This window comes from Mustela nivalis (genome assembly GCF_964662115.1).
Source record: "Mustela nivalis genome assembly, chromosome: 5".
NCBI lineage: Eukaryota > Metazoa > Chordata > Mammalia > Carnivora > Mustelidae > Mustela > Mustela nivalis.
The window spans coordinates 74,673,774-74,700,347 of NC_139024.1; the positions used below are offsets into that span (position 1 = coordinate 74,673,774).

At 36.4% G+C, this 26,574-nt stretch overlaps 1 protein-coding gene across 1 annotated transcript in view; it reads right to left on the bottom strand.

Annotated features, from left to right (window-relative positions):
• Positions 1 to 2,062: 2,062 nt before the first annotated feature.
• The window catches only part of RNF217 (ring finger protein 217), a 139,707-nt gene continuing 115,195 nt past the window's right edge, over positions 2,063 to 26,574 (bottom strand). Inside the window, exons 4-6 of the mRNA XM_082729979.1 lie at positions 19,637 to 19,838; positions 13,225 to 13,296; positions 2,063 to 11,804 (exon numbers count right to left, since the gene is read on the bottom strand). Coding sequence (XP_082586105.1) covers positions 11,731 to 11,804; positions 13,225 to 13,296; positions 19,637 to 19,838 — 348 coding nt within the window. The 3' untranslated portion in view covers positions 2,063 to 11,730. The remainder of the gene's footprint in view (positions 11,805 to 13,224; positions 13,297 to 19,636; positions 19,839 to 26,574) is intronic.

The window sequence follows — 26,574 nt, forward strand, 5'->3', positions numbered from 1 at the left end:
TTGCTGCCATCGTACTGTAACAAGCAAGTACACATTTTAGAAGGAAAACAGAACTTGTATCAAATGGGTTGTTCACTTAGAGAAGAATTCCCTGCATCCAGGAACGAGGTTTTTCTGGGGCACAGAGGAGGTGGAGTGGGTTTTCCAAATGGAAGCCTGGGGTACTCCATAGATTGCACTATGGCTTAGCTTAGGTCCTGTCTTAGGGCTGACCAGAAACTATCTCAGGTTTCCAGACAATTCCAAATAGGAAAGGGGAAAGTGTTTTTTCACTCCTTCAAAAGTATTTGCTGACCCATTGATCTCAATATTTCAGACAGTGTTCTAGTTACTAAGGCACTGTCTACCGGGCATTTTAATCCTGCAACTACCCTTCTAGGTAAGCATATTCTAATTTTACAGATGAGGAATTTGAGGTATAAAGAGATTAAGTAACTTCTCCTAGTTCCCTGAACTAAAAAGCAGAGCCTAAATTCGTAACTTGTCTGTCTGGGTCCAATGTTTGTCTATGTTCTTTCTATTATGCCTGGCATGTATGTAGATATCATATATATATATATATCTTATGTATATCATATATATATCTATATGCACACATACATATCCTGTAAGTAAATAATTGAGACATATTTATACTAAAAGTAATGGTTGGTAGTTTATTGAAAACTGAAATTTCATTGAGTGTCTTGCATTCAGTGGTAGGCTCCTCATGGCCAGCAAGGAGGCAACAAGATGTATCAGGATTAAAATGCCCTAAATCTACTCTAATTTTATTTCATGTTGGATTAGGACCCACCATATGATTTAATTTACCTGAATTACCTCATTAAAGGACTTAGCTCCAAAGATGGTCTCATTTTGAGGTGCTGGGAGTTAGGATTTTGGCATATGAATTCTGGGGGAAATAGTTAAGCCCATAGAAGGGTCATACGACAAGAGTGTGCCCTAAATCCAATGGCTGAAGTGAAGTGAAGACATCACAGGTAAAGGAATGCCAAGGATTGCTAGCAACCCCCAGACGCTAGAGAAAGGCACAAAACAGTCTTCCTCAGGGCCTCCAGAAAGAACCAACACTGCCAATGTTTTAACGTTGAACTTCGGTCTCCACAAACATGAAAGAATACATTTTTGTTGTCTTATGGCATCCAGCTTGTGGTAGTTGTTACGTTAACCCTGGAAACAAATACAAAGTGCCTTGTTCAGGAGTGCTTTGCAAAGAATGCTCAACAGAGGAGGCCGTGGTGACGTGTCCTATGTGATATGGCCAAGAGGGTATTCTGCAGAAGATGCTGGGCCTGGGGGCCATGGAGGAGGAGTCTGGGTGGAAGAGGAGAAGGTAGGAACCAGCCTGTGCAAAGGCACAGGGCCCTGACATGGCCTGTCCAGGTTGGAGAAATGCTACAACTGAATAATTCAAACTAACTTTAAAAATAGGTTGCACAGATCCAAATTTAATTGCTGAAAGAAACCTTAGAGGTTGCCACCTCAGTCGTCATTGTAGACTGATGTCTGGGTAGGTATGTGGCTAACTTAATATCACCAACCAAATTAGTCAAAGAACTCAAGGTAGGAATCCATTGTTGAAACTCTTGCCGGGCCCTGTCTCTACTGGACCAGTGTTGGAGCCTGGTCTTTTCCTAAAAGCATGTGCAGTATATTTTTATATATAGCAGGGGCTCAATACATGTTTACTGAAGAAAATAATTAAGGGAATAAATAATATCAAATGGATTTTCAATGAATGACTAAATCTAAGAGAATGTAATTGGCATTATACTGTGTGCTTGCAGATACACTATTTTCATCAGAATGTTCATCAGAATGATTTTCTGTATTCTGTGAGGTTTCCCTAAAACACACCACAGTGACACAACACAATCCACTTTCCAAAAAAAGCATACCCCAAATTTCTGTTCATTCTTGTTTGTCTAGTCAGAATCTAGTGCAGAAATGACTTCATTAATCTTTCCAAATTTATTTATATTTAGGTAATTGTGCCATTGTCAAATTTTACCTTTTCATTTCTTTAAATTCCAAATGTACTGCAAAAAAGACAAGAGTCTTTTCTTTTAAAAACTTTTATTAGGCATTGCTAGATGACGTTGCCTGATGGATCACACGCCCCCTGTGAGTAATCAGCACTTCACAGGAATCCATACAAGCGCTCACACAGTGACAATAAAACTAGCTGATTCCTGTTACAGTTTCCATCCAAGTAGAGTGTCATTATATCCTTCCATGAGATCTGATCTCATAATTAAGATTACCCTTCCATTCTAAACCAACCAACCAAAAACATTAAAAAAAAAAAAAAAGAAAAAGCCCAACCACAACAAAAGGCTGTAGGGACATACCAAAAGTCCAGAATTAGACTCCAGAATATCACAAGGTATCCATCTTTGGAAAGATTTGCCCCTAAAATTTGTGTGATCTGACACTTGGGTTGTTTTTACTGTCAGCCGCAAGTGAGATTGTATTTGCTAAGAGGAGCAGTACAATGACACGTATCCACTGACAATTCTTGAGGTAATAGATTTTTAAATTTTACTGCTTAAAAAAAAAAAAATCTGTTAATTTTCAGGTCCTGTCCAGCAGGACATAATCTGTTGGCAGGAAGATTCTTTTCCTCTTTTTTTTTTTTTTGTCAAATATGTACACATATTTTCATATACAACCTGTGTCTTTGTCTTTTCTAAGCACACAATTTATTTTAATTTTCATCATACATTCATCAGGAAAAGTTGAGTGATATACTATAGTACATATAGAATACAATAGACCCAGCTTTTTATATAAAGCTAACACAAAAGGCAAAGACCAAGAAGAGTACAATAACATTATACAAAGTATCTTGGTATTGATAAAGCCCACTGTGAATGCATAATTACATGTAAATAGCAAACACCATGATTCTTCAGCATCTGTATGGAAGTGGATTACAGATAACACATTGCCAAAGACAAATTGTAGGAAACAGATCTAATTCCTGCAGTTCCATATATTTATTTTTATTTTTAATGCCTTTTGTAAAGTAATTTTGTCCTCATTGAAGCCATGAAGACTGACAACCATTCCAACTTCCGTTTTAAATTTTAATAATCAGCATTCTTTTTTTGCAGTTTAAAAGTACACTTCAATGATAGTGGCTGCAAATTATGGTGTTTAATATCCTTTTAAAAAAATTCTTTAGCTTAAGAATAAACACTGAACTTCAGAAAAAAATATTGGCTAACCTGCTATTCCAGAGATAATACAGTGGGTTAAGGTAACAAAGGCAGCCTATATGTACCTCTAAAGTTGTACTGTCTCATCAGCACTTTAAATATAAGGGCAAAGGAACACTCACAAAAAATATATGGCTCTTTAGGTAAGAATTAAAGTCAAGTGAAAAAAAATAAGGCACTAATAACATATGTAAGTGTTACATACTCTCATCACACAAAGCACCATATAGAAGGTTAAAGAAGTATACATTAGTGCTATTGGAAAATGGGAATAAACCCAGTTTCCCTTTTATTCCCCAATTCCTTCCTTTCTTTTCAGTAATTAATGTATAAGCACTAAAATGGTAGGAGAAATTATATAGTATACTAAAAATCACAATTTGTGGAACCAACAGCATGAAACAATCATTTGGAAATAAGTTGATTACTCTAATGTAAGAAATTACAGTCTTCGAATACTCCCTATTTTCCAACATTTTCACCCTAACGAAATTTGTTTCTTTCCAAGTTTTCTTTCGGGGATTTCTGCATAATATTATCATCTATTTTCTCAATTTATTTCTACTGCCTCTTTTAAAAAAATATATTGAAAATAGTTTTCTCCAGTTTTATAAATACTAAAGTTAATAGTATGACCAATGAAATGTAAAAAAAGTTAAAAAATAAAATCACATACATATTTTCCGATATCATTAAAAAAGAAAATCTCTTCTCAGCCAGGCTCATTTTAAACATGAGAAATATTGTAATTTATATTATCTGAAAATTGGTTACAAATTTTACAGAAAACAAAAAATATACAATATAATGAAATGATGGACAAGATCGGGTAGGAACCACTAGGGAGAGGCATTCATTTTAAAATTAAGAAATTTCTTCTCTTTTGCTATTGCTCATGAGAATATAATTAAAATGGGACATATTCTGATAATTCATATAGGAAACAATTTTACCTTAGAATTGTAATTTCTGAATCTGATAACAGATTCTGATCTGATAACAGATTAAAGACTCAAATGTATTTATTTTTAGCATTTTACACTTTGAAAAAAAGAATGAGAATCATTTAATTGTCCCATAGTTTTGCAGTATGTATACATGTATATAAACATATTTGTTTCATGAATATATCTTACGCCCAATTTTGTTTAAAAAATGAAACAGCTAACCACTGTGGTTTCTTTATGATGTGTTAACAATACTTTAATCACACTATTTTTGTGTTCCTTCTACACACAGTTAACTTTGTGATCTCTCAGAATTTACTACTTATTAATAATTGATTTCAAATATGCAATGAGATTGTCAATTTTTACATTAAAAATCTGTAAGTTGTTCTTGTTAAGGTAAATGGTAATGTGTATATATATATACCAATTACTGTTCTAGATGTAAGAAATACAATGTTGGTTTACTCTTTTCAATGCCATATACAGAATTTTAATTATGGTGAAAATGCTCAAATAACAAAATTAAGGTATTGCCATATGGAACTTAAAAAAAAAGGCCTTAGGGAAAAGGCTTGTAGTCAGCTGATAAAAACTCATGATAATTTATCTAAAATTTTCTTAGTAAAGCATGCTAATTTTCTACAAACTAAAAATGTTCAAATATATTATATAAAATATTTAGGTAGTGTTTACTTGAAAGAATCAGTAAAATTATATTTGGGCATAGAGGAAGTAATATGTTGAAGAAAGATTATTTTTAAGAATTTGACTGGATTATTGAGACTATTTCCCTACCTGGGGCATAAAGTGAATACCTAACAGCTTTCCAGGAAACTGATGACCAACAGCAGTTAGTCAGCTATAAGAATAAATCTGAAATGACATGATTTCAGCAAATTCTGGAGTCCTTTAACACCCAAGTTGGACTTACCCTTGGATTTTTCCATAACATATACCAAACTTATGCTAAATATATCTTGAGTGTTACTTATACCTAATTGTATCTGAACATGTTGAACATTTGCTGATGACAGATGGTTTCTCTAGAATAAGGCTAATGTCAGTTACATTCAATGTTACTACTTTATATTATCAAACTGTCTAATAATGTTCACAGAGTATGAATCCATAGTCAAATCTTATATACAAATGCTACACTACATAAATCCACCCCAAGTCCAAGCTGTAGGACTTTTTGGTGACACAAAGACCCAAAACCAGACATGTGGCCATTTTGGATGAATCAAGAATGACTTGGGATCAGACTGGAGAATATCCGCACGTGCTTTCTGTCCAACTAAAATGCAAACACAACACTGACTTTACAATACTCATGAAGCCATTTCTGAAGCTTGGTCTTAGAGTACTATTAGATTCTCTGATCCAACTGACATCTTCTTGTTCATTTTATTTCTTGTCAGAGGGCAAGGGTTCTCCAACACCTATCAAGAAAAGGAGTAACATTCCAGGTACTCCTCACACATTTCAATTTACAAAGTAAGCCAAGGTAAATTATGTTCACTACCAGAGCCAAATTATGGAGTCCTTTCAGTATTTGAATTTCACCTAGTTAGTCAACAAGTTAATGGCGAAACAGAATTTAATCCACAGTTGGCCAAGACAGGAATGAGGACAGAAGAGGGAAAAGGCAAGATAACTAGGAAAATCTCAAGAAAGCAGGAACTGGGTGTTGAAGTACATGGGAAGAAAGCAGGGAAGAAAGTCATTTAATATTAATGATAAGACAGAGTGACAAAAATATGGGATAAACTTGAAAAACACAATGTTTTCTATGCCAAAAAATCCATATAATCTAAGTAATATGGAGTTAAACATACTTAATTAAATTTCTTTTATAAGCTAAAAGAAGATGGCAAAAAAAAGGCAGTGGCAATATTTCATGTATTTAAAAAAATAATTTTTGCCTTGCAGGTCATACAGTTACTCTCAAAACAGTCACTTTTTTAGCTAAAAAAAAAAAGAATATAGTTGATGATACACATAATTACATGCTTCTACAACTGGCACTTATGTACAGGGATCTAAAGAATGTGCTATATGATGGCTTCAGGTAAGGCTCCAAACAGACAATTAATTATAAGTCCTACATTACATGACTTCCTGCTTCTTGGATTTGGATAGAGTCAGCTAAAATAGGACTCTCGGAACAGGGATGTGCAGTACTGTAGTCCCACATCACAGTTGCCTATCAAAAGAGTATTAGCTCTATCCTCAAAACCAGAGTTATAAAGGAGTTCTATCGCATTTCTCTTTTAAAGGTTTGCATCATTGGTTTGCACCGAAAAGGTAACATTTCACAATCCTGAAGACTCCCCAGTTTTTGGAACTCTGACTTTGTTCAGACCATGTATTAATGCTTCTCTAAAGTGATTTCAGTTTCATTACATAATTGTAGATGTGTAATTTAAAAATGGGATTTTGCAACTTATTTTCCAGAGGAAGAAGAAAAGATCATATTTAAACTATAAGAATTTTTTAAAAATACTGTTCAGACTGGCTGTTGGTGATAGTTTTGATTTACTATGTTTCTAGCCAGTGGCATTCCTTTTATAGTTATGAAAAATGAAAATGCAGTTAAAATGAAGTAGAAGTTAACTTAATATTTTAAACATTCTAGTTAGGTTATTTGGTAACATTTACTAATTACTTGTTATGTTTAAGCTCCTGATATCAGTTTTTAGAATTACTATAATTTCAGAAACTCAGCTACATTTTTTGGGGGTATGTTTTACTTGTTCTAAATTTTAGGCTCTGATTTCCACATACCCCCATCCCAAATTTAGAGGTGACATATATTTATTAATACTGCTTTCTACTGTCTCCATCATAATATATGTACCACCTTCTTTAATTCTGTTGATTACTTAAATGGCACAAGTATTTTAAAGTGCATTATTGAATTTTAAGGCTCTCTTTATAATAGACACTAACACCAAACAATAAAGCCAACCGCAAGAAAAATTACTTTCAGTGACTGGGATAGATTTCAGCTACAGATATGAAAAGATAAGCACGTAATCCAATGTGATGACTCACATTAAGGCATATGTGCAGTTTTCTCCTGAAATTAAAAAATAAAATGGTTTTTGGCATGATTTAAAAAAAAAATCGCACTTAAGGAAGCCTACCAATCAATCTCCTTTAGGCCACTAACTTTTTCTATCATTATAAATTTATCAGGCAGCCTGAGGTCTAATGTTACAAACAACTGCAAAGTTTAACAAGGGAGGAGCTGGATTGATGTCTTGGCAGACATACTTCAATTTGACAGAAGCTCAGGAAGGAACACCGATGTTTTGCACCTGCCAGAGGGAGCTTCTCACCTGTCCTGTTCCTCCTCCTTTTTTGCAGTGAAGAGGAGCTAATTAGAGTTATCAGGGGGGTGGAGAAAAATGACCCTGGGGAGAGTCACCAAGGACTGGAGGAGGTGACAGGGGTTGGATGGTATTTTAGGGGATCCAGGGGTCATATGGATGGGAGGGTTGAATAATAAAGGCTCAGCTGGGGGACTGGGCCTCAAGAGCTGGGGGCTTGGGTGGCAGAGGACAGGGAATTTCCAGACAGGCACAGCCAAGCAAGCACAACGAAAGAGAACAGGTTGTGATCGGATTGTGTTTGGTAATCTTTGATGGTTTTCCTGTCTGTTCTGCCTGTAGGATAAATAGCACCTAGCAGAAACTCAAGGTGGTGGCAACAGGTTGTTGCTTGTACCAAAAGGTTGGACCCCTCTCCTCTTAGTGCCACATGCAGAAGGTCTTAGGGAACTTCTGGGACTCATAAAATGAATGTTTCACGTGATTCCAAATTTCTAAGCATCCCAACAAACTACCAAACCTTACAAATAGTAAAATTTATTTTTTGCAGATAATTGTGGTCATTCTTAATTGCCAACATAATTGTTTCCTATTTTTCACAATGGCATAATTAAGTTCCTTTGTGGTGCAACATGCATGAACATGGATAGTGTTGAAAAAAAGTGACAAACATTACCAGTTTAGCTATTTGCTTTAAATTCCTCAAGTTTAAAAACAAGGCAACCCAAATATCAGTGTATCTCACAGACATCTTGTAGACATCTCACATTATCTTAGAAATATCTCGTTGCATTTTATTTTTATTGGAATAAGATGGACTTTCCTTTATATGTTTTGGCCACATATTTATTTGGCTAACCAAGCAGGGGTTATATCCTGCAAAAGATGCTTTTCTTTTAAAAACTCTTACATAATCTTTCTTTTTCCCAAGAAAAGGGTCTGAAATATAGTATCTCTATGATCTCATTCACTGAAAATACGTTAAAATTTTATTACAAATATCTTATAAAAACAAATTTTAAAAGTTATGGAAATGTGTACATAAAGTGATAAAAATATATGTAAAAGATCTTCACTGATGCATTGAAATAGAGAAGTAAAAACAATCTCGATGCCCATTCAAGAGGGACTAATGAAGTAAAGTATAGTCCCACAATGGAATATGTAGTAATTTACAAAAGAATGAGGTAAATCTATTTAAACACTTATGGGAAGGTGTCTACTAATGTATAATAAAACGAAAAAATAGTCACAGGACATTAAGACTACTGCCCTATTTGTATAAAACTAATACACATGGACTTATACAAACACACTTGTATATATACACAAAGTTTCTAGAAGGACATTTATCAAAACATTAACAGTGGTTACCCCTAGAAAATAAGGGGTGGGCTAGACCAGTTGAATTTGCATTTTATAATTCTATATGGTTTGATTTTTTAAAAGGAGTATATATTACATTTACAATAAAAATGACAAGCTTTGGATAGAACAATATTTATTTTATGTGTGCGTTTCTTTTTCTAAAGTAGCTTTTAGAATTTATCCCAAAAGTTACTAGTGTTTTACTTTCCGTGTTGGCACTAACATATAAATAATCCTTCTTCTTTTCTTCTTTCTTTTTAAGATCTTGATGACACTTAGTAAAAACATTCACAAATTATTACTTTAAGTCACTATCAGGGAAAGGCCGAATATATACCAACTTTTAAAGATAAAAATGTATATATTAATTTAAAAAATCTATGCAATAGAAAAATGAAAATCCTGTGCAACACTGTGACAGTATCTCAAGCATTGATGAGAGAACCTTCGACGATGACAGACGCCATTTTGTAATTGGAAAATTGGAACGTTTCCAAATAATATGAAGGTATCTCCAAAAGATAAGTTATTCAAAGGAAGGAATAAAAATCCCTGAGTAAGTCAAAGACAAGATACACAATAACCTAAGAAAATAGATTATCTAAGACCAGAGAGTATATTATTTATTTACTTGGTTTATATGTATGTGGAGTTCATGTTTATATGCAGCTATGGAAATAGCAGATACACGTGTATGTAGATTGACAAATACATATCTATACACATATCATACATAAACATATCCACTAGATTTAGAGTTCATCGCACTCACATATTGTCGAACTAACACCTAAGTCCCGAAAAACATGAATTTATGAAAATTAAGCACTCTCACGGCAGACTTACATGGATTTAGGATAGAAATTTTCATTTTCTTGTTTTAATACTAGAGCACAAAAAATAGGCACTGAAAAATGTTTGTTGGATGGATGGATGAGTGGTAAGATGAAGCTGTGAAATTAGAGCATCTCTTCTCCTTGCATTGTGTTATGTTTAGAAACATGCCATCGGAGAACCATAAATGGCACGCCCTCCTCTAACTGAATGTAGACGAGTCCAGAAACTGCATTACAGCCATTCTGAGTGTGATCCAGAAAGAACAGACGCTCACTATCCTTGCAAGTAACCTTCACTAGCGCAGACTTTTGTGGTCTGATAAAGATGATAAATGTTTTTCTTCAGAGCCCAATAAGACAAACTATCCATGTTAATGCATGTTTTATCACAGAAGTTATTACCATTCAGATAAGGCTGCTGAAAAATAAATGCTACATCTATGCATATAGCTCATCTTAAGGATTTGGAGACAAGTGGAAACTTCAGGCTTCTTAGTGCTCTTTACGTCCATTCTGCTGATGAACTTCCATGATGAAAACAAAGGAATAGTTTGTTTAGTTTAGTTGCTTTTTTTTTTTTTTCCTTATTTTTAAAGATGTCTCAGTTTGGTAAAACTTCCTGAAGATATTTCCTTCATTTTTCCAAAAGTTGTTTCTATTTTAGATAAACCCATGAACACAAAAAGCTGTGTTTTTAAATTACCCCATCCATAAGAAGATATCAGCATATTTGATAGTCTTTGAGCAGTAAACATAACATAAAAAAAAACCCCTTCAAAACTGTATTTTTTTTTTTTTAATGAAAATCTTGGGGACAAATAAAAAGAAAGAGAGAGAGAGAAAGAGAGAAGAGGTAAGAGGGTAGGGTTTCCAAAACTATCACAAATTGACCTAAAGCAGAATTATTGGTAATTACAAGTTGATTAAAAAATTAGCAGAACAGTGATTGTTTAAAGGCTTAAGCAGTTCTTGCTACAGCAAATTTGTTTTTTAAATTAACTAATCCCGTCTGAAGGATTTGTTCATTTAGTAAAACATGGATGCCAAAACTTAAAATATCTGAAAAGACTAAACATCTGGTCTTGAGCAGCCTACCAGTTTCGTCAGTTAATAAAGTTTGATGATCCTCGAGGTGACCTTGCACAAATTTCTGGTGTGTGTGCCTGTGTGTGAGACAGAGAGACAGCAAGGAATCGAAAGGGCCAACATCAAAATAGCCTGTTGTCTACATTGGCTTTAATTCAGTACATTACCAAAATACGCCCAGAAAGGAACGATCATCTTTAAATATGTCTATGAAAATGTGGAAAAATAGCGTAGAGGCATAGAACTCGACAAGTACAAGATTATTGGACCTAGTTTTAATACAGATACTTATACACACACACTCACACCCCTGCACAGATACACGTCAGTAACTCATGATTCTTCTCATTAATTTTGTTTCACTAGTTCCCTTTTGAGCAGTGAGATTTTTAACAATTATAGCATCTGAAGGATGAAGGAATTCTACTGCTCGGGCCACAGATAAAAACAGGTGCGTATGGTGAGCCTCTGTCTTCTCAAAAGTGGCCTTGCTTGTTTGCACAGGTGGGGTGATTTCCGCTATTCACACCAAGTCTCAGAAGAGGGCCTGGAAGGACGTTTAGGTACAAAGACCGTTCAAACAACGCTTAGGAGAGGCATGCTCAGACAATTCTGAGGATCCCTGGTTCTTAATGAAAATATTTTCTTCCAAGAACCAGTAAGAAGGTCAGAGTTATGATACAGATATTTATAGTCTATGAAAGTGACCATTTTTGAAAAGCAGCAAACTGTATAAGGAAAGGAGTCAGGATACCACGGAGGGAGTGCACTGGCGCGAGAGGCACTGTGGCCGGTGGACAACCACGGGGCGGGGCGGGGCAGGGGGGCGGGACGGGGCTCAAGTGTTTTTCAAGACAGGAGTCTCAGATGAGTGTGCCATTCTGTGTGGCTCCTACCCGGACCGGCTTCGTTCCACGAAATCATCCGCATTTTACCAGTGCATTCCTGTCCGTGATCGCTTTCTCTGTTTTTTACAAAGGCAATAGATAGGAAATACAAATAAACCTGAGGATAAAAAGAGATGAAAGGTAATTAGGAGGAGAGGCATTTTAGGTCTATATATTTGAAAAGTTTCCATTTTCCATTTTCCATTTTGCAGTCATTTACAAATGATTGCAACTTAGTGATACATGTGGATGAAGGGGGGGGGGAGACACCTATACTATGAAATGGATTTACTCCTATAAGATGTCATTCATTGTTAGTTTTCTGGAGTTCTCTCCCCCTTTGAACAACCTCTCTGACACCAGTGTGAATATGGAATCATGTCTTCTATCAAAATACACAGTCTTAGGTTGATCTTCTTTATTATCCCTAGTCGTACCATTTGCACCCTGATTGGATACTTCAGTCTCGGGCAGTACAGCACATTACTTAGGAACATGGGCTGTAGAGCCAAATGCCAGGTTCGAGTCCCCTGTTCTGACACATATGAGGTCCTAGTAAGCCTTATTTCCTCTATAGTAGAATGTAAATAATAATAGTATCTACTTCCTAAATTGCTTCCTAAATTGTAAGAACTTAAATGTCAGTTACTTTATAATCTTATCTGTCCTGTACATGTAAATTACTTGCTCAATAGAAATTTACATACAAAAGTTTATTTTATTTAGAAAAGAAAAAGAAATACCACCTATTATGTGGAACAGTCATCAAACCAATCTTTATCCATAGTGTTTAATTCAAAATTCTCTAAAGCAATGGTTCTCAAAGTCTGGGGTCCCTGGACCAGTGGCAGGAGTAACCTGGGAACTTCTTAGAACTGGAAATCTATGGGCCCTTCTTAGAACTGGAAATCTATGGAGTCAGAAACTGAGAGTAGAAACCAGAAACCTGTGTTTTAACCAGTCCTCAAGGTTATTCTACAACATGCTGGAGTATGAGAACCACTGTTTTAAAACACCTATTTCAGTAGACTTGTATGAATGAAACTATATGGAATCACTCCTACATTTTCTGTTTGCCAGTGCTGAGGTACATGTTGGGAATAAGTTCCTGTTCATGCTGAAGGTATCTTTTTTACCCAGGGTACGCTTACACTAGAACAAACCAATTATACAAGGGTATACCAGAGCCTTTTTTCTTGTTGGTCCAACCTACACTCAGAATCGGAAAATCTGGGTTCCAGTCCATTAAACTCGATCATTAAACTACTCGTTGTATTAATTTTCATATTAAAAGGGAATTAATAATGCTTTATAAGATGTATGAATCAAAGTCTTTACAGACTGCAAAAGTGTCACACAAATAAATCCTATATGAAATACACCCTCTGAATCCATAAGTCACGTGCTGATGACCATCTAAAGCAAGCATGGAACAGATATGTCCACTTAGTAACTGACTCATGTTACTACATTTACACTCATATTTTCTCTACAGCACTCAAAAGATTCTAATCTCAGATATGTTAAGTGCTTCTTACCGATTACAACTGCTATGGCCCCTAGTGCTAATCCCAAGACCAGGATTAGAGGTGCAACGAATAATTTTCCAGCTGGAAAACAAAAGGCAAGACCATTTAGAGTCTTAAAACTAATTTATCAAACAATTTCAGCAATGCTTTTTAATACCACAGTGTACATTGTTTTTTAAGAAGTGTGATTATAATTAAGGCAATATTTCTCTTAGGAAATGGATCAGGTGTAGAACAAATATACTTATGTAAATTCAGTAACTCCACAGAAGTCCTGGGCACATTAGTCAAATATTTCATAAATCATTTAAACTTTCTAACCAAAAAAATTCCAGTGTTAGTGGTTCACTTTATTCTACCAGGACCATTCATCTTGGTGCTTTTCCTTTAGATCTCTGTCATTTTTCAAGATTCTGAAAGATTAATAAGGGAGTGACAGATTCTGAGTTGGTAGAAGAAAATCTAATTAGCTCACAAAATGGAAAGCTAATAGGTGCTACAGATGGCTTACATCCAAGCCCACATCTGAAAAAGTGATTTACTTACTTCCTCGGTTCAAAGAAGAGTAATAATATGAAGACCTAGCAGGCTGAACTACAACTGGGATGCTTATATATTGTTATCGAGCACCTGGGTGGCTCAGTCGGGTAAGCCTCTGACTCTAGATTTCAGCCCAGGTCATCATCTCAGGGTCCTGGAATCCAGCCCCACATCCAGCTCTGTGCACAGCCAGGAATCTGCTTGAGGATTCTCTCTCTCTCCCCGACTCTCTCCCCTGTCAGTGCTCTCTCTCTCTCTCTTTTTAAAGATTTTATTTATTTATTTGATGGACAGAGATCACAAGTAGGCGGAGAGGCAGGCAGAGAGAGAAGAGGAAGCAGTCTCCCTGCTGAGCAGAGAGTCCAATGTGAGGCTCGATCCCAGGACCCTGGGATCATGACCTGAGCCGAAGGCAGAGGCTTTAACCACTGAGCCACCCAGGCACCCCTGCTCTTGCTCTCTTAATAAATAAATAAATAAATAAATAAATAAATAAATGTCTTTAAAAATAGAAACAGATAAATATTATTAGAGAAAATTACCAATATACAGTATATTTAAGGTTATTCCAATGAATCATTTTAATAAATTCAAAGAAACAACTGATACTGTCAGAGGGGAGGGGGTAAGGGAGATTGACAAAATGGGTGAAGGGGAGAGGGCGATATAGGCTTCCAATTATGGAATGAATTAAGTTACTGGGATAAAAGGCATAGCATAGGGAATATAGGCGGTGATACTGTAATGGTGTATGGTGGCAGATGGTAGCTATCCATGTGGGGAGCACAGCATAATGTACAGAGAAACTGAATCACTGTATTGTATACCCAAAACTAATGTAACATTGCATGTCAACTAGAGTAAAAATAAAAATTAAAACATAAATTGGAAGGTCTGCATTGGTCTCATGGAAAAATAAAATGTGAGAAAAATAAAAGAAAGCACTTATAAGAACGCTACGTGCTGTTCAGGTGGCCAAATGATGGCATCAGCCAGCACTTTTTTTCTGAATAAATAGCTGAGGAGCGATTATACTAAATGCTGGTTTCATGTAAACAGGGCACAGAGTTCACAGTCAGAATTCCACTCACTTTGAAAGGCACATCACACACGGAAAGAGGACAGTAGTTAATATCTTGTCATTATATAGTAACCTTGACCTTAAGGCATGTGAACAGCTGCACCACTCAAACACAACAAGAGGTGAGAAGGAATGGAAGGGCTTTGCCATTTAAGGATACACCAGCAACAGCACTCTACAATTAACGACAGTAATTTGGAATAAGCAATTACGTTAAAAAAAAAAAAAAAGAAACACAATGCTGTCATTTGTTGGAAGTTTGTCAGAAAAGTATTCATTTTTTTATGTTTAAGGAATGGTCTTTGGAATCATGACCAGACAGCTAGAAAATACAGTCTTTAATATCTAATTTAAAAAGAGGACTATTTAAATGTCTAACTATGGGATTTACTTATATTTTTTGCCAATGACAGAATCCAGTTAAGTAATATGAAATCTTTTTTTTCAAAAGATTTTATTTATTCATTTAACAGGGAGAGAGAGAGAACACAAGAATAGGGAGCAGCAGGCAGAGGGAGAGGGCGAAGCAGGGAGCCTTATGCAGGGCTCATGGAGCAGGGAGCCTTATGTAGGGCTTAATGCCAGGACTCTGAGAACATGACCCAAGCTGGAGACATACACTTAATTGACTGAGCCACCCAGGCATCTCAGTAATATGAAATCTTACTGAACAATGACATTTTTTACATTCTTAAAGCTGTGCTTAAGAGAGTTTTAGAATATATTGGCCTGGATATTTTATTTTTATTTTTTAAGAGGTTTATTTATTTATTCTAGAGAGAGACAGAACAGGGAGGGGCAGAGAGAGATGGAGACAAGTAGACTCCTTATTGAGCGGGGAGCCCACCTCAGGGCTCGATCCCAGGACCCTGAGATCATGACCTGAGTTGAAATCAAGAGTTGGATGCTGAACCAACTGAGCCACCCAGGAGCCCCTGGTCTGCATATTTAAAAAAAAATCTGTTTTTTCCTATACCCATTGCTCAGTATAATCATTCATGTTTCCTTTTAAAATAATTAATATATTTTAATAATAATAATGAAACGTGATTGCAGAGTACTAGCACTAATTGTTTTTTTTCTCTAAGTATCAAAAAATTCAAAGAACCAGTGAACTTTTTCTTTGGGAAGCAATAAACTTATTCCAATCATATAATCAATGTTTAATACATGTTTAATTTTACTTTTGAAACTGTTTTGAGGTATTAAGCACATCTTCTTTTATTCCTAGATTATTAACAATTCATTTAAAATACTATTCTCAATAGCTGAAATAATATTCTATTATATCCATAAATATCTTACTTAAATATTCATGTGTTTAATTTTCTGTTCCTTTTCTTTGCTATTTTAAAATATACCTACAAACAAACCACTGTCAGTCTAGATTTATCATTTTTTAAAAAAGATTTTATTTATTTACTTGACAGACAGAGATCACAAATAGGCAGAAAGGCAGGCAGAGAGAGAGGAGAAAGCAGGCTCCCCGCGGAGCAGAGAGCCCGCCCAATGTGGGGCTTGATCCCAGGACCCTGGGATCATGACCTGAGCCGAAGGCAGAGGCTTTAACCCACTGAGCCACCCAGGTACCCCTAGATTTATCATATTTTAAAATATCCTTCACCTTACTATCCAATTTCTTTGCCAAAGAATTGCACAGAATTTCTAATTCATTCAATAGGGTATGAAAGACCAGCATTGAGTATTAACAAAAAAGTTTGCTAATCAATAGTTCAAAAAAACTCTTTTTAATTTACATTTCTCTGCCTACTAATAGCATTGAATATTTTAAAAAATGTTTATTGGCTACTTGCATTTTTTCAATTTCGGTTCCAGAGCTCATTATTTAAAAAAAATTGGATAATTATTTTTGGAGGAGACTCTATTGCTTTTGTTCATATAAACTATCTACCACTTAGAAATCAGTTAAAGACCTATATTTTCTTTCCTATTATACCCTTTAACATAATACTTTGAGCATCTGTATGTAATGGTATGAGAATTCAGTACTTCTTCTCCATCACTTTTATTCCCAACACCATTCATTGAATAATCTGCCTACTCCCACCAGGGGGATACCCCCATGTCAGAAGCTGCTAAACCCATCCTCAAATCTCTGTTCTCCCTTGTTCTTTAGGAGTAGAACCTCTGATGCATAGGTGGGCACACGGTCACATGGAATGCAAACCATGTTTCCCATCTTCGAGCTGTGAGAGCAGAGCAGGCACTTTCTCTGCCTCTGTCCAAGGACATGTGGAGGTTGCAGTCCCAAATGGAGGGAGCAAACTGGGTTATGTCCCATGAAAACAAAGAGTAGGAGGGCTTTGCTATCATCCACCTTCTCTCTTATACGGCAGGGCAGGGAGAAGCTAAGTTTGTGACTTACAGAGTCATTCCTTTTCCAGCCTTTTGTGTGGCTGGGAGAGGTGTGGACCACCTTATTTGGAGTTATGGTCCAACAGCAGTTAGAGACAGCCATATGGGAGGTGGGAAAGCAGGTGTGGGAGGGAGAGCTTCTCGGAAAGCCAGCTGCTCCCTACTTGTCAGGTATGTCCCGACACACAGGTGCATGCACACACATAGTAGAAAAGAGGCCCCAAAGGAAACCATTTACAGAAAGCTGACCATAAAATTTTTAATAAAAACAGAAGAAACTGTGCAGAGAAGATATTCCCTGCCGACAATGTTCACTAGCTGTGCATTTTATAGGCCGTTAAATAACTCAACTCCTATTTTATGACCCAAGAAGAGGATTCTAGTGGCCTTCAAGCAAATAAGATGACCCAAAGAGAATGTATCCAAAATAATACTGGACAAATAAGGCAAGAAATAACTTCCCTTATTTAAGAGTGATTAAACCAAATAACAAAAAGGGACAGGGTTGCCTGGGTGGCTCAGTGGGTTAAGCCTCTGCCTTCAGCTCAGGTCATGATCTCAGTGTCCTGAGATTGAGTCCCGCATCGGGCTCTCAGCTCAGAGGGAGCCTGCTTCCCTCTCTCTGCCTGTCTCTCTGCCTACTTATGATCTCTGTCTGTCAAATAAACAAACAAAATCTTTAAAAAAAGGGACAAATGATGATCAAATAAGAGATTATTAAAATAAAAATGGAAGGAAACATCTTATCACAAAATGTCATTGAAGTAAGAAAAAAACTAGTAATACAGAAAATATAAGAATTTTGTATTTTTTTGGTTGTTCTCTGTATATAGTCTTACAAATAGGTTATAGCTCAAAACTTAATTTGAAATTTAGTATTCTCATGGTAGTAATGTTATAAATAGGCATTAGATTCCCTAGCTATCCCTCCAAACTCTATTTAATAAGTAAATATTGGGCATACAATTATAATACATACAAGCAAATAAACAGCAAATATATATACTACAAACAACTAAACAGGAAAACATTGCAAATCATTAAAACCAATCTTGACCATATTAAATGTTATTGGTTGTGAGCAATTACATTTAATTAAAGGTCAACAAGAATGTTTACATAGAGATCATACAAGATTTTAGAAAATGATGGCACTGGTTTCCATAGTTAAGATGAATTTTAAAATATATGTTCTTTTACCTAAAAGAAATGCACCATTAGTACCAGCTTTGTTCTGATTCGCCATCATAGGATTCTAGTAAGGTGAGAGAGCTACAATAATAATAAAGTGATGGAGGCTTAAAGAGAGATAAAAAGAGATTTTCATGAAGTAACTAGGCAAAAGTAGGCAGACAATGGGAAATGTGGAAGGTGTTGGCACATACATGAGAAAGACTCTCAGAGGTGAAAGTATTGAAGTTTTGTGTAATGGAATAGAGAGAAGAAACCTCACAGTGGATACATTCCAGAGAGGTAGGGGGCTAATGGAGGAAGACGTATCAGGTCAGAAGAACTCTTATCACACAAAGGTGGTGGCATCAGCCCAGAGCAGGAAATCTGGGTTTATGTTTGCATATTTGTGTATGAGACCATGTGTTGTTGAGGACAAAGAAGGGGGTAAAATCTTAAAGCATAAAGGTATCGCATTTGGATATTTAAACTTGGGTTTGTATGTAATGAGGGCATTTGATACTCACTTCATTAACTGTTAGCTATTATATTAACTATTATTACAATAGGAACATACATACAATGGCATCGACTATATAGATACAATAAGAATCCAGCACAAGGCTCTGAAACATGGGGATTTTTATTTATTTTAGTTATACATTTTTTTTGATTGATTGAAAGGTGGGGCAGGAGAGACCCACATGCACTAGAGACCAGGGAGGGGGAGGGGCAGAAGGAGAGGGAGAACAGAGAAACCTAGGCAGGCTTGATCTCACCACCCTGAGATCATGTCCTGAGCCAAAATCAAGAGTCCAAGGCTTAACCAGAGGAGACACCCTGGTGCCAAATAGGGATTTTCAAAAACTATATTGCATGTCCTCCATGAATGGAGTATATATGTACGAGTTGCTATGTATTGTCAACAGAAAAATAAATGTGACATGGTCCCTCTCATCAAGTGGCTTACAATAAGGCTTCAGAAATTTAAAATATGAATCTACATTTCTGCAGTAGAGTAAATAATTTGTTTTTCAAACAAAATCTGCTTGCTCATATAAGTTGTCTAGCCACCGAATTTAAATTTCCATTCCAAACTCAAAAGTAGAGAAAATTTCTTCCTCCTGTTTTTGGGTCAAGTCCCCACTAGAATACCTGACAGGTGCTCAGAATTATCATAGCTAATACATCTGAATTCTCTTATCATGGCTTACTTCCCAGAAAACATTCCTATAAAGCATGTCAGATACTTACCACAGACTGACCCTCGCACTAATCTCCTTAGATGAGGTCTCTCTGGGAGGTAGCGATATTTGCAGCCAAATATACTGAGGTTTGATGTGTGGTCTCCAAAGAAACGGAGTTGGCGGTATCTTTCCCCACATCGATAACAAAAATTAGTGTTACATTGTGAGCAGGTCATATGGTCACATCCTTCAGTTCTCTGGATGTGGATCTGTATTGACGACAGAGAAAAAGACTGGAAAAAGTTATTATATGTTTTTACAAGTGAAATCTGGCAAGTGTTATCGAACAAACAATTTCCATCAAAGCAAAAGCCTTCCACAGCAGTTTACTTACAATCACACTGTGCAAGATTGTGTTTGTATCAGAATGTATAAATCTCAGTAACATTTCAGGTATTCAAGCTGTTGGCTTATTTTGCCCAACATATAAACAGGCACATTGCAAAGAAAACTCACTTATCTCTCTAGACATACACCTAACTCAGTGGTTAGGAGGCAATTTAAAATGCTGTGAAAGTATATTATGTTTATGCTATGATCAGCAAGAATGAGGTGATTTGAGGAATTAGAAGAGCTGAAGAATATTCCTTAGAAGAAAAGATCATGTAAAACTCTGTGTGCATAATTAAAAAGGCACATAAATCTTTTTTTTCAAAAAATTTTATTTCTAAGTAAACTGTACACCCAACATGGGGCTCAAACTCACAAACCCCTGAGATCGAGAGTCACATGCTCTATGGACTGAACCAGTCAGACACCCTAAGTAGGAGTCTTTCTTTGGGGAAGAAAATGATAGCAGCTGTAAGTGTATTCACAATAACATTTCAGTTTCCAATTCTAATGTCATTCGCAAGTATGTTTTCGGGACTATTTATACAACGCCTTCTGTTAAACTCAGCATTTTCCTCTATTGCTGCAGTCAAGTTACATGTAAACAGAGCTTCACCCATAATGTAATAAGAACTGTACTCCCACAGTCTACCAGGTACCCAGCATGGGGGGTCACTGTCTCGAGCCCTGGGACCATATTACAATAAAGATGTATTCCTTGGGGTACCTGGGTGGCTCAGTCATTAAGCGTCTGCCCAGAGTCCTGGGATCAAGCCCCATGTTGGGCTCCCTGCTCAGTGGGGAGTCTGCTTCTTCCTCTCCCACTCCCCTGCTTGTGCGTGGGCTCTCTCTCTCTCTCTCTCAATCTCTCTGTGTTTCTCTGTCAAATAAATAAAATCTTTTAAAAAAGATATTGTTCAAATAAATAAAATCTTTTAAAAAAGATATTGTTCCTTGAGAAATAATTGGATTCTTGGCTCAGAACCTTTATGGACACTGTACATAAACTGGGGCCATCTTTCATTCAAGAATATGCACTCTTTGTTAGGTGAATTACCATGAAAGAGAACTTAACACTGCTTCATAAAAAAGGAAAAAGATTTGGTTATACTGTCTAACCTTATGGTAGGTTAAAACAGGATCACCAGAAATGGTCTTCCCATTTCACTACAGAATAGGCATTTGCTACATTCAAGTCACATCCCACTCATTCTTATTTATTTATATATTTATTATTTATATATTAGTTCTTTGATTAGAAAATGTATTCAAAATGTCCCCAGTACCTTTCTGACTATTGTAATTTCTACCCATGACTTTGCTTGGGGATGAGTATGTCAGCGAGTATTTAATGTAATTGGGAATTTCACAACATGTGAGACAAACCCACCACTGGTTGCCTCTTTTTAGTGAAGCCCTGGTTGCAGCCCACAACTTGCCACAATTTTAAAAGAGTAAATTCTACATCCAGCATGGGGCTTGAACTCACGGGGAGTTATATGCTCTACCACCTGAGCCAGCCAGGTTCCCCCAACTCTACACATTTCATTTAAAATCCTACTCTCCTTCCCCTGATACACAAGGTAGTTCCCTGAACTTCAATAGTACAGTTATATATTTATATTTTTCAAAAGCTACTCAACAATTATGGAAATGAGATCAAATCATCCAGGAAAAAGAGAAGATGTTTAAAGTGAAAAGAGAAATTTCAAAGTTGGGAGATAAAGAAAGCTATCCATTACAAAATATGACCTTCTTTCATAGTTTTTGAAAAGAAAAATTTTGAAATTGCTAACTACAAATCATATGCAGCATTTCAGTTTTAGTGATTCAATAACCAAATTTTTGAACGTCAATTTAAAAGAACAATATGAATTTTTAGAAGGACTTCTGAGGGTGCTTTTAAAATAACAGTACAACAGTAATCATAGTAATGGTGAAAGTTTCATTTGATAATACACATATTTGTGAATCCATCCTCTGTGGGAGGCCGCAATAAGATTTGAGACGAGAACCAAACCAGGCCCTGACTTGTGCCTCCTTTAAAGTCCAAATAACCTAACAAAAGGTTTAGGACGGGAAAAGTTGAGTAGCACTGAGAAAGGGTCTGTGCTATGTGTTGTGCGCTCGCCTACGTGACTTCCCACACGCTTGCTAAACAAATGAGAACAATTCAGTTGGGGTCATAAGTTCATGGCTGGTCCTTGCTGCCCTAGTACAGCCCATAAATTACTTTCAGGTTTGCTGTATCAATACAGAACAATTGTACTGGCATCAGCCATTTGGCATCACGAGGTCTGCTTATAGTTAAGTGTGAAACTTATTATGGGAACTCATGGTTGTTTAACTAGACACAGATGTATTGCTTCTCCTATTGTAATATCACTATATATATGGCCTTAATGCTTTGAGTAAACTTAGCACTGTTGGACATCCTCCTCAGCGCTCCTCCTGCCCCATCTCTCCCCTTCTCGAGTTATTTTCTTCATCCTCTTACCCTCACGCTCCTGGTCAATTTGTTGTGCCAGCCACAACAATCCTCTATCCACCTATCCATCCATCCACCTACCATCCATCCATCTACCTACCTACCTTCCAACCAACCATCTATCTACCTGTTTACCTACTACCATCCATCCATCCACCTACCTACCTACCTACCAATCTACCTTCTGGAGAGTTTCTAGGTGACGATGACTATTTTGAAGAAGTAATAACTAAACAAAGGGCACTACAATGACTGCCACCATAGCAGGCACTTAATAAATGATAACTGAATGAACTGAGAAAGAAAAGTGTCCCAAGTGGTTGGCAGGACATTCGGTACTGAAGATCATTAGGCTGATTATAGGTTAAATGTCCTTTCCCTCCCAGTAGCTGACTCTTGGCAGGTAAGTCTCAGCTCATAGGGAGGTAGAAAAAATCTGGGCTTTGACTTCACGAAGCCCTGTGTTTGAATTCTGGCTCCACAAGCTACATAGAAAGAGGTTACTTCTTGCTTCGATTTAGATGTTACTTACATGAGAATAAAAATGTGATAACATATATATGGTGCCTAACCCATTGTTGGGCACTTACTGAGATCAATATAATATTGATTCCATCTATCCCTTTCCCTTTCCCCACCTAAAAATGTGAGAAATGCAATGCCTGATAAATGTAACTGCACACCCTCTGACCACTGGGTAGTCCCCATTCCTATGTTTTCATATGGATAATTCTTGGTTGATGCTAAACTAGAGAGTGCCTTCCTAGGCAAGGACTAGTTTGTGGTCAGGTGCATATGAACATCTCTGGTCCAGGGTTACTAACAAATCCTTATGGGCCAATAGAAGCAAAACTTGTTTTTCCTGCTATTGGCCACTTCATCTTTTTAAATTATATTAATTTTTTTTTCTTTTACCTGACAGTCCAGTAAGAGTAAATCCAGATTTTGTGGGACCTGAAGATTATCCAATTTGAGAGGCCCTCTTAAAAGAGAAGAATGTAAATTACAAGTACAGTTGACCCTTGAACAACAGGAAGGTTAGGGGCAATGAGCCCCCCTGCAGTAAAAAATCTGCCTGTAACTTCTGACTCCCCCCAAAATTTGCTAATAGCTTACCGCTGACCAAAAATCTTACTGATAACATAAACAGTTGATTAACACGTATTTTATATATTATATGCTGTATTCTTACAATAAAGTAAGCTATAGAAGAGAAAATGTTACTAAGAAAATCACAAGAAAGAAAAAATACATTTACAGTGAATCTGCACAGTTCAAACCTATGTTGTTCAAGAGCCAACTGTACAAGTTAAATACAAGGCCTAAGAAGGGGCTTGTACAGGTGAGGGTCTCTGGGACTTAAGGTCCTTAGCTTCCTGATAATTTCTCATCTAATCCAGCACTTCCCCTCTGTTCTGCCTGTTTCTGTGAACAATTTGAAGAACCATTTCTGTTACCACAACCATTTCATAGTCATGCCATTCAGAAATAATAGGGGCCAAAAGTTCTAGTGGACCCTTGAACTATTTCTGATCCTTCTTCAGATCCCTGAGCACTAGGAGAAATCCTGTTCAAAGACAATTGCTGACAACCCAAAATAAAGGTTACTTCAAGTCGACTCAGCTTTTTGATTGTATGTTGTATATGATCTTTAATGGAAATAAGGACACTTAATGCATTTCCTGGTCACACAGCATAGTGTTGTATGTGATCTATAAAGGGAAAAGGACTAATATTTGTTTAGAGCCCATTAATGTGCCAAGAATTGTACATAGATTAGCACTGTTAAGTCTCATAACCGCACCTGAAACTGGCGTTCTTATTCCTAACCTGAGATAGGAAAAGTAATCTACTTGAGTGAATGGAGAAAGGATTTTGATTCGTGTCTCTTTCTTTATTATGCTAAGCAGACTTTTATAAACTTAAAGTTAAAAAAGGGTCAATAGTGTCCTTTGCTAACTGACAGCACAATCTTTGTGCTAGTCAAACAAATGTGTGTGTTCTCACACACAAGGCATATCTTGAGTCTTTCAGCTTGTTTTAGCTGCTCTCTGGACCGATTTACATTCTTCCTGTAACACAATATCAAAACTTTTTGACAGGAGACATGTACTAATAACAAGACAAGCTTGTCACTGACGTTCACTTGGCTCGAAATTTCACATGAAATTGTCACTGCCATTTTATCTCTGCTTTTTGCTTCATTGGGTTCTAAAATCTTTACGTGGCATATCTTATTTCATTTAAAGAGTGAAGACTATAATTTCTAGTCTCTTTGAACAGTCTTTCCTTCTCTCTCTCTCTTTTTAAAGATTATATTGTAAGGAATATCTACATCCAATATTGGGCTTGAACTCACAACCCCAAGATCAAGAGTCTCATATTCTACTGACTGAGCTAGCCAGGCTCCTCTTTCCTTATTGCTAAAATGATATCTGTATAGAACAGGCAACTAAAATATTATTAGTCCAATAATCTTTCTGCACAGGGACTGATGAAATTCTTTTTTTTTAAAGATTTTATTTATTTATTTGACAGACAGAGATCACAAGTAGGCAGAGAGGCAGGCAGAGAGAGAGAGGAAGGGAAGCAGGCTCTGCTGAGCAGAGAGCCTGATGTGGGGCTCAATCCTAGGACCCTGAGATCATGACCTAAGCAGAGGCTTTAACCCACTGAGCCACCCAGGTGCCCCTAAAATTCCAAACTCTATAGTAAACTTGTACATTGCAGGATTATATGGTTTTAAAGATTAATTTGAATATCTTACACAAGACAAGCAATGATTTAATTATGAAAAAGTGGTTTCAACCTTTAGTACACAGTGCTTCCTTTAATACTATTGTAACTATCTCTTGATTATACATATTTTACAATTTGATAATTACAGAGAAATGAACTGACACAGCGCAAATTAATGTGCAACAGGAGACATTACTTTTCACATGTGCTAAGCAAGTTGTAATTTTGAATTCCTAACACTCAGGGGATGATAAATTTCATGTGCTAAATGAGTGCCCTAAGTATATCATTAAAGGTTACTCTTTGACAACGTCATCTTTGTTTTTAGAATATAAAGCCTGAAAACATGCTTTAAAAAATATTTACATAAAGTACATTTTATTTCTCAAAGAAGCTATTTTTACTTGGTATTATAGTTTCAGAACATTCGTCATTTTATCTCTGCTACAAAACGAATTAATTTAGCATCAAAATTCTGGTTTTGCTTAGAGACGGAGACAAGGTATGACAGACAAGAAACTCTTAATCTTTTAAATCAAACTGACTACTCACTCATAAAGCACAACTCTCATTTGATTTGTGATGACTCACAGGGTTTCTTCTCTCCCTTTATAAGTGAGTGGCTGATACTTAAAAAGTTAAATATTTAAACATTAAATGTTACTTAGACCTCTCTACACTTAAAATTCATGAGATATGAATATGACACATATTTCTTTAAAAAGACCTTGAGGGGCGCCTGGGTGGCTCAGTCAGTTAAGCATCTGCCTTTGGCTCAGGTCATGATCTCAAGATCCTGGAATCTTAAGCCCAGCATAGTTGGGCTCCCCGCTCAGTAGAAAATCTGCTTCTCCTTCTCCCTCTGCTCCTTCCCACACCCTCCCCACTCGTGCTCTCTCTCTCTCTCTCAAATAAATACAAAATCTTTAAAAAAATAGAAAGAGCTTGATATTAAATCCACTTTATAGTTGGGCAGAAATGACAACATGGACCTTTTTTGAGTCTATGACATTCCTCATAGGGCTAATACATTCACACCTATAATAAGATATTAATTATGAAAGCCATACATATATGTCCATTAGTATCTGCCATCCTCAAGTTGTTTATATTTTGTTTAGTAAAATGCCTACAAAGTATCAAAAAAATACAACTAGAATCCAGCCACTAACTTTCATATAGATTCTATTTAACCAAAAGGTGGAAGAATAACAATAAATGAACTGTTGTTAAGTATTTAACTTAGTTTATAATTATACCAGTACACCTCCCCAGGGTGCCTGCATGGTTTAGTCTGTTGAGAGTCTGGCTCTTAGTTTTGGTTCAGGTTGTGATCTCATGAGTCCTGAGATCAAGTCCCATATCAGGTTCCTTGCTCAGTGGGGAGC